A 15248-nucleotide genomic window follows, 5' to 3' on the forward strand; every position below is an offset into this window, starting at 1 on the left:
TTCAAAACAAAAAGCTTTTCCATCCGTACAAATCAGCTTGTGGCTTTTGTTCTGAATGATGCGGACTGTGTGGTTCAAAGATTTTAATATTTTCAACTGCTTGTAGAGATGCTTATAATAACTTCAGTCTTTTGGAAACCGTGGATTTTTTTTGTGGCAGAGTTGATTGAATTTCTTACGGTATAAATGCCAAAACACAAAGTGGCACTAAATTCAGCCAGAGTCAATTTCCCAATTAGCTCCTAATTATGACAATTATCCATTCAAAGCCTCTAAATATCTTAAAAAGGGAGCATGAATATATTTCCCCTAAACTCTTGGCCTGAACAAAGACCCTGGCTATAATTAGCCATGAGGCCTGTGGGGATGAATCATCAGGTTGTAGGATTTAAACTCCTTAGCTAGCAGCTTTGACAGGACAAAAAAACCTTAGCGAGGTCACCTTCACCTCCTTCACACCCCTCTGCTAAAATAATGGATCAAACGCTTCAACGCAAAGGATAAAATTGTAGCTAGGATCTGTTCTGTGACCTTTCCTCATGATACGAGCTGGTTAAAACATTCTCATTCAAATAATTATTCTCTCACAGCTCATGACTTTCTATGACCCTCAATGGCTTTGTTCCATACCAGAAGATTCAAGCAACTTAATGTATAAAGGTTTGAAAGAATAAGCACTTAATACTTAACATTCCAAAAAAAATATATATATAGCTTATATGAATGAAGCACAATAAAGAAGGCACAGTGTTGCTTTTGCTATTAGCAGCGTGTGATGGGAAAGCGTTGTGTAGGCGTGAACTTGCCAGCTATGTTTCGTGTGGGAGAAAACGAAGAGGTAGAACCTCTGACTATTTGTGATGACACATATGTGGTACTGATGTCAGTGTGAGCCTTTGAGGCTATTGGGGATAGTGGCTTATAAGTATGTGTGGTGTAACTGAGAACAAGCCCCATTCAACCACTCCACATGCACAAATCACTTCCCACTTCTTTTCAGACCACTGGAGACTGAGATGCTCACTGCACATCATAGATTTTATGTTTAACCATTTCTGCGTTTGATTTGTATGTTCGGCTTACTGCCTTTTGCAAGCTTTTTGGAAAGGTCTGAAAGTCCAGAAAAAAGGTAAAAATACATTGGTACATCAGCCTTCAGTGAAGCCCCTAAACTACCTGCCTCAAAACAGCACCAAAGCCTCAATGGTTAATCACTGAATTCTATGCGTGATATGTTACAAAGTGACATTTAAAATGTTATGCTAACACTTCTAAAACTTTTATCTTTGCGTCTTTTACCATTCTTCTATCTGTGTAGTAAAACTCTGTTATGAAACTTAATTCTGCTTAACTACATTTATGTCCATTTTTACCAAGCCAATTCTGGGAACACTGTACAAAGACATTACAATCTAAAGAAGAATATAGTTTTGGCCTAAATAACTAAAATATATATATATATATTTATTAGGGATGCACCAAATATTCGGCCACCGAAAATTTTCGGCCGAAAATGGCCCAAAAGTGCATTTTCGGTTTTCGGCCGAAAGACTTTGATCACCGAAAAAACACGGCCGAAACAGTTTGTTATGGTGACGCAAACAGAAACCGCTGCCTGTACGTGCATGTCTAAAACAACATGTCTGCGGTCTGGACGTGTTTCAGTATATCTGAGAAAGACCCACGGATAGCGATTTGCAAAACATGTAATGCCGAAATTTCGTCTGCAAAAACTTTCTCCACGTCGGGTTTAATTTGAAATCCAAACATCCCGATCGCTATGCTGAATATGAGAGAAACGCGGCACAGAAAAGCAAAACCCCTCCGAGAAAGCACTCCGTCTGTGACGGACGTTTTTGAAAAGGCAGGAAGTTTCCCAGTGATCGTGTTGTATTGTTGTATCTTTAAGCAGTTGCACTTGTTCTGAATGCACTTTGTTTTTATGAAAAAACATATTTAATTGTACAACCTTTCAGCAGGCCAGAGGGCCTGTGCATTATTATTTAATGTACATGAGTGCATTTAAGTTAAACATTTAAGACTAAATTTTAATTTATTTTATCCTGTGCATTGTTGCAATGTGCTATGAATAAATATTTTCATAATTTGTAATTGATTCATTCTTTGAAACTTTAATATTAATTTATGCAATTGAAATGCCTTGATTTTAGTAAGGTTAGTACACAGTCATAGACATAAATGCAATGGTAATAATAATTGCCATAATTTTTCTCGGTGTTTCGGTTTCGGCCAAGAATTTTCATTTTGGTGCATCCCTAATATAATATAATATAATATATATATATATATATATATATATATATATATATATATATATATATATATATATATATATAAAATATAAAGAAAAAACAAGCATGACCAAAATGTCACACAAACCCCATACACAGTTAACTAACGTTTAAAAAACATACCTTCTCAATATTTTTTCTTTTTTTATTAAATGTGAGACGTGTAATACACATGGCAATTATGGTTCCATTTCTACAAGCGCTCAATCAAAGACTGCTGGGTTAGTCCCTCACCATGCTGTGCTTGTTATACATTGTTACACATATTTTCTGAATTTTGCTGGCATAAACTCTGTAGTAATCCATTTCAATCACATATACACATACATACATACATATATATAACATAAAATATAAATATAAAACAAAATGTATACACACACACACACACACACACACACACACACACACACACACACACACACACACACACAATCTACAAAGATGTCACACAGAGATGATACTCACAATAATCTGAAAAAACACACACTGGCTGGTTATTCACTGGCTCATGACACATTTTAAATCTGTTGTGCTTCAACTGCAGCAGTTCCCATCCACCATGCTTCATTAACATGATTATAAAATTCAGTGTGAATTTTCTTATGCACTACTGTAGATGGAGTGTAGAATTCTGCATTCCTCTTTATCTTTCCATCATGTGTGTCTGCTGTTTAGGTCAAGTAGACATCAAATCATTTTATTACAACCCCTTACCCTTATCATTGTGCAGGATCTGACAGAATTTAAATTGTAATCAAACAGTGATTAATGTCATAGTAGACCATTTGGAAGGAGAATAAAACACACATTTCCCTATATGCTTGTGTCAAGATATTACCCATCCAGCACTGCAAGACAGCCTAATGTGTTTGGCCTGATCCCTCAAAAGGATGACTCATTCCATTTATCACGACCACTGAATGGAAACACTGCATGCACAAAATGCAGGGGAAAAAAATGTCTTACAGGCATCTCTCCTCCGCAAACATTTTGGACAATTAATGGCTCGTCTAATATCATAAAGGTTTACATTCATAAAGAATCTGAATGCAAAGCTGTTCTTTTACAGCAATGTTATTTTCAGTACTCCAACATGCTTCAAGCTCCTAGTTAGCCAGATTCAATATTGATGCAGGTTTACGCAACTAATTGATCGATCTGACTGTACTGAATACTGCAAATATACCACTAGGATAAATCTGGAACAGTTGATTAAGTTGGTTTCTTCTCTGATCACTGTTTAAGGTCTAACTAAGCTGTTAACACAGGCCATTTATACATTTATACTACATAGCTGAATTTTTGTTTAAACCCAACCATAACATCCAACTGAAGGCCTTGCCCAAATTGTTAGAAGAAAGCTGTAGGCATATGATTGTCTAGAATCACTTTATATGCAAAAATACATAATTTGTTCTGCTTAAAGTGTGTATTACCTTTGTGGCACTTATATGCAATTGTCTGCAAATGCCATCTTGAATGTTGTCTCTGTGCACTGTTGTGCCACATTTACTTTACACTACTGTAGAATTAAAATTTAATATCTATCCAGGAATCTATCCATCCATCCATATGTCCATCCATTCATCTATCTATCTATTCATCCACCCATCAATAATTTTCTCAGAGACTGATGTAGGAAGTCAGGCTGTCAGTATTCCTATTTGACCGGAACAAGAATCCTGCAGCATCAGCAGCGAAAATAACTTACAGACTTACAGCATCACGGCAGCTCCTCAGCTTTATTACCCATGTTTGGGTGGTTTATAAAATAAATGTGTTTTTCACGGTTCACACTGCAGTGCGATCGGAATAAAACCCAGCTAACGTGACAGCCACGTTAAGCTATTTTATGTCACTAGCTAGCAACCTTTGCTAAATTCGACTTAATAAGTAATCAGAGATCATCCAGGAGCCCGTACAACTGAAACTACAGTCAAAAATCTTCAGAGTGCTCAAATGCTCGCTGCTCTTAAACATGTTTTTGCCTTATAATCATCGACCCATATTAATTAGTTTTTAACAGATGGCATTATGTGGCAGTGACGCTAGTTGGATATATTACAGCTCCTCTAATCTCTGAAGAGCAGTCAAAGGAATGCAGCTGAAAAACATGTAAGTGACGACGGGCACGTTGTCCTGAAGCATTCAGCCGAGAAACACCGCACATCTACAGCCAGTATTGTGCAGTCAGGCACTGGCAAACAAGTGTATTACAAATAAACTGCAAAGTTTGTGTAACGCTTAATGGAGCAGGTAAAGATGCAACCCGCGAGGCAGAACACTAGAATAACTTGCTAGCTAGCAACTTTGCTACATCTCTCTGCTAAGTCGCGCTAGTTAGCAAAGCTTAGCGTTACAGAAAGCGTGCGCAAAGCAGGCTCAATTAAAGCCATTTTTGTTTTGACACATTTTTATACAGTCTTCGTAAACAAAGATAGCGGTCACGTACCTCAGCGTTAAAGCTGTGCACCTCCATTTTGTGCCAGGAATGCAATGGCCGGGCAAAAGGCATCATAAGGTAGAACTAGAGCCTCGTATGGGGAGCCATGCCTTCACTGCGGAAGCTTGGCGAACCCGGGTTCACAATGACGCGCAGCTCGGATGGTACTAATAATTCAGATTATATTTGTCAGTCAGTCTGATACTGGGACGCAGCTCGTCCCTAGAGTCGATTCAAGAGGCTCGGCTGGAGTGGAGGACCACAAAGCAACCAACCCGGCCGCCTCTTTACTTTCCCATTGACACACACACAGCCAACATGGCTGCCTCCGCGCGCCCCATAGCAACACAGCGGCGCATTGACGTCGAGTTTGACGCAATTGAATTTAGGGCTTCCCCCTGCCCAGGGACGTCAGTGTGTTACTAACTTTTTTTTTTTTTTTTTATAAATGTAATGATTGTGACATGACAAAACTACTAATGAAATAACAATTACAGCAATACTAATATTACTACTATTATACACTTATAGGCCTAAACTAATATATTATATTTTTAAAACCCTTTATCTCTGGGAAGTTGCTTTGGGACAATGTCCTTTGTTATTTGCTAAATAAATAAAGCTGAATAGAATGAATATAACACACTATTATTATTCATTATTATCATTCATTTATTCATCCATTCATTCTTTCTTCTACAGTGAACATTATCCTGAGTTGCCCATTGATTTACATGCAAGATTTTGAAGGAAAAGAGCGAACATAAAGGAAACCAACGCAAAGATACAAAGGACATTTGAAACCCTTCACAGACAGTATCCTAAGCTCAGAATCAAACTGGGGTGCAGGAACTGGGTAACAGAAATGGTACCAGTGCCGTGGCCATTTTATTTTTTTTGCAAAAGTAAGCAATTCATTAACAAAGTTAAAATAGCAAGTAAAAGAAACAAACTAAGTTCAGGTTTCAGGGTTGTGGTGTGAAAGAAGATTTTATTTAGCAGAAATAAAGCCAGGCAGTTCCAAGGAAGTACTCAAAAAATACAGTAAACAATACAGAATCTTTATACACACTCTTCTACTATTTGTGTAGCTAACATCTTTCCCTTACCTGCTATTATCTTTAAATGCCCAGGTTCACTCTAATAAATAAAAAAGGGGCGGAGCCAACCCATCACTATTTTTTAAACACTGACTTGTGATTCACTTATAGATGTTTCATGTCCCTTTATCTGGTGGTCACCACTTCAAATGTTGACAAATTTATTAATCTTGAGAAATCGGAGCTTCAGAAGTTAAGGATAAGATATGTTGTGCTCATTACTGAATCAGGTGTGCTGGTTCTAATCACACAAACACTTACTGTGAATTTGATTTGTAATATTTGCTAGAAACACATTAATTTAAAAGATTAAAAACTAAAAAGCACCATACCAGGTGCACAATGAAATTGCCTATTAGGCTGTTATTATTATTAATTTCATTTTGATTATGAATAGTAGTAACTATTTTGTCCTGGTAAGATTTGAGGGGGGTCCAGATGTGATCCTTGGAACAATTGGCACAAGGCTTGAACACAGCCCAAATCACACCTAGTAGCAATTTAACACTGGCATGTTTTGGGAGTAAACCAGAGAAACCAACCAAAACAAATTCATACATTAGGCAAACATGCAAATCTGTATAACACCACAATGGGTTTGAAATTAAACAATGAAGATGTGATTGAATTGTTAATAAAGTAGTTCTATTGGTTGAAAAGTATCGCATTAACCATTTACAAATAATAGACATTTTTTCATAGGCCCTCTGTTTTTTACAAAAGTAATTCAACAAACCAACAATTATAAATATATGAATTATTGTTCATATTTGGATGCAACCCTATGCAGTCTGTTTGACATCTGGAACCAAATGCTGGCTTCCTCTCTTGAGATGTTTTGCCAGCCAAAAGCAAAAAGTATAGCTCTGTACACTTCATAATTCATCTTAATAATTCTGTCAGTAGTGATATCATCAATAATCACCAGTGTTCCATTGGGAGCCTTAGCCCTATCTTTCCTTTTCCACACTTTACTTTGAACTATCCACAGAATCTTGATCCAGAACTGGCCAGGCATATTTTTGAGAATATTTTTTTCAGTCTAATCTTGCCTTCAATACTTGATTGTAACTACTTTTCATTTAGAGGTAAATTCAGGTATTGAGATATTTACATTGATAAAGGCACTTCTTCGTAGACTTCGACAATTATATGCCTACCTCAGAGAGATTGTTCTTGGCTTAGATAAACGTTGTGAAGGGGATTTTCTTGACTAAGAAAATAATTAAGCAATTGTCCACTTTAGCTGTATTCTGTGGTCTTCCATTTTTGGTATTTGTTCTCTTTAAGAATGTACTGAATTGTTTATTTGGCTACTCCTAAAATATATCCAATACTTATGTAACTACAGTGGGTACAGAAAGTATTCAGACCCCCTTAAATGTTCACTCTTTGTTATATTGCAGCCATTTGCTAAAATCATTTAAGTTAATTTCTCTTCCTCATTTATGTACACATAGCACTCCATATTGGCAGATTTATTAAAAAAGAAAAACTGAAATATCACATGGTCCTAAGTATTCAGACCCTTTGCTGTGACACTCATATATTTAACTCAGGTGCTGTCCATTTCTTCTGATCATCCTTGAGATGGTTCTACACCTTCATTTGAGTCCAGCCGTGTTTGATTATTGGACTTGATTAGGAAAAGCTTGATTAGGAAAGCCACACACCTGTCTATATAAGACCTTACAGATCACAATGCATGTCAGAGCAAATGAGAATCATGAGGTCAAAGGAACTGCCTGAAGTGCTCAGAGACAGAATTGTGGTAAGGCACAGATCTGGCCAAGGTTCCAAAAAAAATTATTTTGCACTTAAGGTTCCTAAGAGCATAGTGGCCTCCATAATCCTTAAATGGAAGATGTTTGGGACGACCAGAAATCTTCCTAGAGCTGTCCGTCCGGCCAAACTGAGCTATCGGGGGAGAAGAGCCTTGGTGAGAGAGGTAAAGAAGAACCCAAAGATCACTGTGGCCAATCTCCAAAGATGCAGTCGGGAGATGCATCATGCACCAGTCGGGGCTTTATGGCAGAGTGGCCCGACAGAAGTCTCTCCTCAGTTCAAGACACATGAAAGCCGGCATGGAGATTGCTAAAAAACACCTGAAGGACTCCAAGATGGTGAGAAATAAGATTCTTTGGTCTGATGAGACCAAGATAGAACTTTTTGGCCTTAATTCTAAGCAGTATGTGTGGAGAAAAAACCCAGCCATTATAGATGCACAAGCCAGTTCACTCGTAGTGCCGGTCCCAAGCCTGGGTAAATGGGGAGGGTTGCTTTAGGAAGGGCATCCAGCGTAAAACATGTGCCAAATCAAATATGCGGATCACAAATGAGAATTTCATACCGGATCGGTCGAGGCCCGGGTTAACAACGACCGCCACAAGTATCGTTAGCCGACAATGTACCGGTGGAAATTGGGCTACTGTTGCCCGAAGAAGGAGAAGGAAAGGGGGAAGACGTCTACAGAGACGGCAGGGAAAGGAGAAGTGTAGGAGAGTGGAGGTTAGGGTTGGTACTTTAAATGTTGGTACTATGACGGGTAAAGGGAGAGAGATAGCTGATATGATGGAGAGGAGAAAGGTAGATATGTTGTGTGTTCAGGAGACCAAGTGGAAAGGGAGTAAGGCCAGGAACATTGGAGGTGGGTTTAAACTGTTTTATTATGGTGTGGATGGAAGAGAAATGGTGTAGGGGTGATTCTGAAGGAAGAGTACAGTAAGAGTGTAGTGGAGGTGAAGAGTTTCTGATAGGGTGATGATCGTGAAGGTGGAAGTTGAAGGGATGATGATAAATGTCATCAGTGCCTATGCTCCACAAGTTGGCTGTGAGATGGAGGAGAAGGAAAGATTCTGGAGTGAATTAGATGAAGTGGTAGATGGTGTACCTAGGAAAGAACGATTGGTGATTGGGGCAGACTTTAATGGGCATGTAGGTGAAGGAACAGAGGTGATGAGGAGGTGATGGGTAGGTATGGTTTTAAGGAGAGGAATGTGGAAGGGCAGATGGTGGTAGATTTTGCTAAAAGGATGGAAATGGCAGTGGTGAACACTTATTTTAAGAAGAAGGAGGATCATAGGGTGGCGTATAAGAGTGGAGGAAGGTGCACACAGGTGGACTATGTGCTATGCAGGAGATGCAACCTGAAGGAGATTGGAGACTGTAAGGTGTTGGCAGGGGACAGTGTAGCTAGACAGCATCAGATGGTGGTCTGTAGGATGGTTGTGGAGGCGAAGAAGAAGAGCAGAAGAGTGAGGACTGAAAGAAGAATAAGATGGTGGAAACTGAAGGAGGAAGAGTGTAGTGTGAGGTTCAGGGAAGAGGTCAGACAGAGGCTCGGTGGTGTTGAAGAGGTGTTGGATGATTGGGCAACTACTGCAGGAGTGATGAGGAGGCAGCTAGAAAAGTACTTGGTGTGACATCTGGAAATAGAAAGCAAGACAAGGAGATGTGGTGGTGAAATGAGGAAGTGCAGGAGAGCATAAGGAGAAAGAGGTTGGCAAAACAGAAGTGGGATAGACAGAGTGATGAGAAAAGTAGGCAGGAGTACAAGGAGATGCGGCAGCAGGTAAAGAGGATGTGGCGAAAGCCAAGAAAAGGCATATGAGGAGCTGTATAAGAGGTTGGACACTAAGGAAGGAGAAAAGGATTTATACCGATTGGCCAGGCAGAGGGACCGAGCTGGAAGGATGTACTGCAAGTTAGAGCAGTAAAGGATGGAGAGGAAATGTGTTGACTAGTGAGGAGAGTGTGTTGAGAAGGTGGAGGGAGTATTTTGAGCAGCTGATGAATGAGGAAAATCAGAGAGAGAAGGTTGGATGATGTGGAGTTGGTGAAGCAGGATGTAGATAGGATTAGTAAGGAGGAAGTGAGAGCAGCGATTAAGAGGATGAAGAGTGGAAAGTCGGTTGGACCAGATGACATACCGGTAGAAGCGTGAGATGTTTAGGAGAGATGGCAGTGAAGTTTTTAACCAGATTGTTTAACAGGATTTTGGAAGGTGAAAAGATGCCTGAGGAATGGAGAAGAAGTGTGCTTGTACCGATCTTTAAGCATAAGGGAGATGTGCAGACCTCAGTAACTACAGGGGAATTAAGTTGATCAGTCACATCATGAAGTTATGGGGAAGAGTAGTGGAAGCCAGGCTGAGAGAAGAGGTGACCATCTGTGAGCAACAGTATGGTTTCATGCCGAGGAAGAGCACCACAGATGCCTTATTTGCTTTGAGGATGTTGATGGAGAAGTATGGAGAAGGACAGAAGGAATTGCATTGTGGATTTGTGGATTTAGAGAAAGCGTACGACAGAGTGCCAAGAGAGGAGTTGTGGTATTGTATGAGGAAGTCAGGTGTGTCAGAGAAGTATGTGAGGGTGGTGCAGGACATGTACGAGGACAGTGTGATGGCAGTGAAGTGTGCAGTAGGTACGACAGACCGGTTCAGGGTGAAGGTTGGTCTGCATCAAGGATCGGCCCTAAGCCCTTTTTCAGTGGTGATGGACAGGTTGACGGATGAGGTCAGACAGGAGTCTCCCTGGACTATGATGTTTGCGGATGATATTGTGATTTGTGGTGAGAGTAGGGAGCAGGTTGAGAAGAGCCTAGAGAGCTGGAGATATGCGCTGGAGAGAAGGGGAATGAAAGTCAGTAGGAGTAAGACAGAGTACATGTGTGTGAATGAGAGGGAGGGCAGTGGAGTGGTGCGGTTGCAGGGAGAAGAGCTGGAGAAGGTGGAGGAGTTCAGGTACCTGGGGTCAACAGTGCAAAGTAATGGAGAGTGTGTTAGAGAAGTAAAGAAAAGAGTGCAGGCAGGGTGGAGAAGAGTGACAGGAGTGATTTGTGATAGTAGGGTATCTGCAAGAATGAAAGGGAAAGTTTATAGGACTGTGGTGAGACCTGCGACACCTGTTGTATGGATTAGAGACAGTGGCATTGAGTAAAAGGCAGGAGGCAGAGCTGGAGGTAGCAGAGCTGAAGATGTTAAGGTTTTCGTTGGGAGTTACGAGGATGGACAAAATTAGAAATGAGTTTATTAGAGGGACAGCGCATGTAGGATGTTTTGGTGACAAGATGAGGGAGGCGAGATTGAGATGGTTTGGACATGTGCAGAGAAGGGACATGAATTATATTGGCAGAAGAATGCTGAGGATGGAGCCACCAGGTAGGAGGAAAAGAGGAAGGCCAAGGAGGAGGTTCATGGATGTGGTGAGGGAAGACACGCAGGTAGTTGGTGTGAAAGAGGCAGATGTAGAGGACAGGGTGGTATGGAGACGGATGATCCGCTGTGGCGACCCCTAATGGGAGCAGCCGAAAATAGAGGAAGAAAAAGATGTGTGGAGAAAACCAGGCACTGCTCATCACCTGTCCAATACAGTCCCATCAGTGAAGCATGGTGGTGGCATCATGCTGTGTTTTTCAGCTGCAGGGAAAGGACGACTGGTTGCAATCGAGGGAAAGATGAATGCGGCCAAGTACAGTGCAACAGTTTCTTCCCTCAAGCCATCAGGCTACTCAACAAACAACTCAACTGAACTCTCACACACACACACACACACACACACACACACACACACACACACACACACACACACACACACACAACTGTGTGACTGATCAGTACAACCCGTACTCAACACACACTCATATTCACTTTGTGTGACTGATCTGTACAAACCGGACTTAACACACATCATACACTTCGCACACCCATGATTCAGTACCACTCACACTAATCATTACGGCAAAATGTTTACATGCCGTTTTTGCACATCTTCCGGGATTGCTGCTATTTGTTCTTTTGCACTATATTTTGTCCATTTTTTTTTGCCACTGTTCACTTTATCTTGATTGCTGCTATTTGTTTATTTGAACAGTACTCTGTTTACATTTTTCTGCTACTGATTACCTTATTTTGTTATGACAGGTTTACTGGCGGAGCTATTTTGTGTTTTGTGTATTGTCTTGCACTGTCTTGTGTTGTGTTTACACTGTTTGCACCAGGTTGCACACATGCACTTTATGTGGCAAGGATTTTCCTACTAGTTCTTGGCCCTGTGTTTTTCTGTTTCTGTGACTGTTGTTTTATGTTTTTTTATGTTGTTTTATGTAGCACCGGGGTCCTGGAGGAACATTGTTTCATTTCACTGTGTACTGCTATATATGGTTAAAATGACCATATATATATATATATATATATATATATATATATATATATATATATATATATATATATATATATATATATATATATACAGGAGTGCAGAATTATTAGGCAAATGAGTATTTTGACCACATCATCCTCGTTATGCATGTTGTCTTACTCCAAGCTGTATAGGCTGGAAAGCCTACTACCAATTAAGCATATTAGGTGATGTGCATCTCTGTAATGAGAAGGGGTGTGGTCTAATGACATCAACACCCTATATCAGGTGTGCATAATTATTAGGCAACTTCCTTTCCTTTGGCAAAATGGGTCAAAAGAAGGACTTGACAGGCTCAGAAAAGTCAAAAATAGTGAGATATATTGCAGAGGATGCAGCAGTCTTAAAATAGCCAAGCTTCTGAGCGTGATCATCGAACAATCAAGCGTTTCATTCAAAATAGTCGACAGGGTCGCAAGAAGCGTGTGGAAAAACCAAGGCGCAAAATAACTGCCCGTGAACTGAGAAAAGTCAAGCGTGCAGCTGCCAAGATGCCACTTGCCACCAGTTTGGCCATATTTCAGAGCTGCAACATCACTGGGTGCCCAAAAGCACAAGGTGTGCAATACTCAGAGACATGGCCAAGGTAAGAAAGGCAGAAAGTCGACCACCACTGAACAAGACACACAAGCTGAAAGCGTCAAGACTGGGCCAAGAAATATCTCAAGACTGATTTTTCTAAGGTTTTATGGACTGATGAAATGAGTGAGTCTTGATGGGCCAGATGGATGGGCCCGTGGCTGGATTGGTAAAGGGCAGAGAGCTCCAGTCCGACTCAGGCGCCAGCAAGGTGGAGGTGGAGTACTGGTTTGGGCTGGTATCATCAAAGATGAGCTTGTGGGGCCTTTTCGGGTTGAGGATGGAGTCAAGCTGAACTCCCAGTCCTACTGCCAGTTTCTGGAAGACACCTTCTTCAAGCAGTGGTACAGGAAGAAGTCTGCATCCTTCAAGAAAAACATGATTTTCATGCAGGACAATGCTCCATCACACCGTCCAAGTACTCCACAGCGTGGCTGGCAAGAAAGGGTATAAAAGAAGAAAATCTAATGATATGGCCTCCTTGTTCACCTGATCTGAACCCCATTGAGAACCTGTGGTCCATCATCAAATGTGCGATTTACAAGGAGGAAAACAGTACACCTCTCTGAACAGTGTCTGGGAGGCTGTGGTTGCTGCTGCACGCAATGTTGATGGTGAACAGATCAAAACACTGACAGAATCCATGGATGGCAGGCTTTTGAGTGTCCTTGCAAAGAAAGGTGGCTATATTGGTCACTGATTTGTTTTTGTTTGGTTTTGAATGTCAGACATGTATATTTGTGAATGTTGAGATGTTATATTGGTTTCACTGGTAAAATAAATAATTGAAATGGGTATGAATTTGTTTTTGTTAAGTTGCCTAATAATTATGCACAGTAATAGTCACCTGCACACACAGATATCCCCCTAAAATAGCTAAAACTAAAAACTACTTCCAAAAATATTCAGCTTTGATATTAATGAGTTTTTTGTGTTCATTGAGAACATGGTTGTTGTTCAAATTAAATCCTCAAATAAAATTAATCCTCAAAAATACAACTTGCCTAATAATTCTGCACTCCTGTATATATATATATATATATATATATATATATATATATATATATATATATATATATATATATATATATATATATATAAATAATGAACTTAATGAACTTAAATAATTATGATTTTAGCAAATGGCTGCAATATAACAAAGAGTGAAAAATTTAAGGGGGTCTGAATACTTTCCGTACCCACTGTAAATGTCTCTGTTTTCATAGTCTTGAATGTTAATCTTATTCTGAATCTGTTGACACTGCCAGTTTTTATCACACTTTTAGTCGGAGAGTTACTATTGATACGATTGTGTCCACAAATATTGTGTGACAATTTTTTGTAATTTTGCCACTGTACACCACCACATTGGATGGAAGTACTTTTACTAGGACTACATGCAGCTAGAAGTAGTCTTTCGGACTTGCAGCATCTTTGGATAGTCTTTCTTTCTTACAATGTACAGTAGTCAAAGACCATGGTGTGATTATTGACTCTAGTCTTTCCTTTGAGGCTCGTATAAATTATTACCAGGATAGCCTTTCACCTAAGAATTATTGATAAAATAAGAAATATGAGGTCGTAACAGGATGAAGAAAAATGAGTTCATACTTTTGGCACATCTAGATTAGACTACTGTAACACTTTACTGTCTGAGTGTTTTAGTAAGCACATAAATAAGCTCCACTTAGTCCAGAATGCAACAGCAAGAGTAGTTACCAGAAATACATACTATGACCACATCACCCGTTTCAATCAGACTACACAGGCTACCAATTAAATGTAAATGCCGCATTGATTATTGACTACCTATCACTGCACACCTTAATAATGATAACTGTAATGAATGGGCATTCAGTGCCACCCAAATAAGAATGGGTTTTCTTTTACGTCTGGTTTCTTTCAAGGTTTCTTCCTCATGCCATTTCAGGAAGTTTGCATATCATTAAAACCCTGCATCTGGTGTTTAATACATCAGCACACTTTGTTTAATTTTCTACAAATCAGGAGATCTGCCTCCTTCCCCTATCAAAATTTCAAATTGTTCAAAAACCAATGAACTATCTTTATCTCCCTTCTTGTGAAACCTTGTGTTGTACGTTTCTATTTAGCCACAAGCATGCCTCAACTTTCCTCAAGACATCAAGAAGACAAACATTCCAACTCTACTCTGTAATGTTTTCATACTTGTAGTTACTCCTACATTAACTCTTCTTTATCAAGACTTTATTTATCGATACAATTGGTATTTGTATAAGTGCAAAGATATGTTTCTTGATCATTCTGTATATAACCAGCTTCTAGATGCTGAAAATGCAAATATACGACTAATCAGTATGTGGAACATAGGATCGACAAGCACTACTGATTTTAAATGATCAAATCAAATAATCAAATCAAGTGTTATATATGTTTGGTTACAAGTGATTTGATCCGAGCTTGTCAAATAAAGGAGAGACTATATATTCAATAATTCAATATGCATTTATGAAAAGGAGTAGATGCTACATTTTTGTTTATTTTAAATACTAAAAGTCTTGATTATTAACACCTCAAATAAACAGCAGTTTAAATAAAACACAGTACACAAAGAAAAAACATGGGCATCAGA

The 15248-nt window shown here is 39.5% G+C and overlaps 1 protein-coding gene across 1 annotated transcript in view; it reads right to left on the bottom strand.

Moving 5' to 3' along the window:
• rps6kal (ribosomal protein S6 kinase a, like) overlaps window positions 1-5095 on the bottom strand; it is a 46522-nt gene extending 41427 nt beyond the window's left edge. The window contains exon 1 of the mRNA XM_046849334.1: window positions 4768-5095. Within this exon, the coding sequence (XP_046705290.1) occupies window positions 4768-4833 (66 nt within the window). The 5' untranslated portion in view covers window positions 4834-5095. The remainder of the gene's footprint in view (window positions 1-4767) is intronic.
• Between the last annotated feature and the right edge of the window lie 10153 nt (window positions 5096-15248).

This window comes from Silurus meridionalis, chromosome 5, assembly GCF_014805685.1.
Source record: "Silurus meridionalis isolate SWU-2019-XX chromosome 5, ASM1480568v1, whole genome shotgun sequence".
NCBI lineage: Eukaryota > Metazoa > Chordata > Actinopteri > Siluriformes > Siluridae > Silurus > Silurus meridionalis.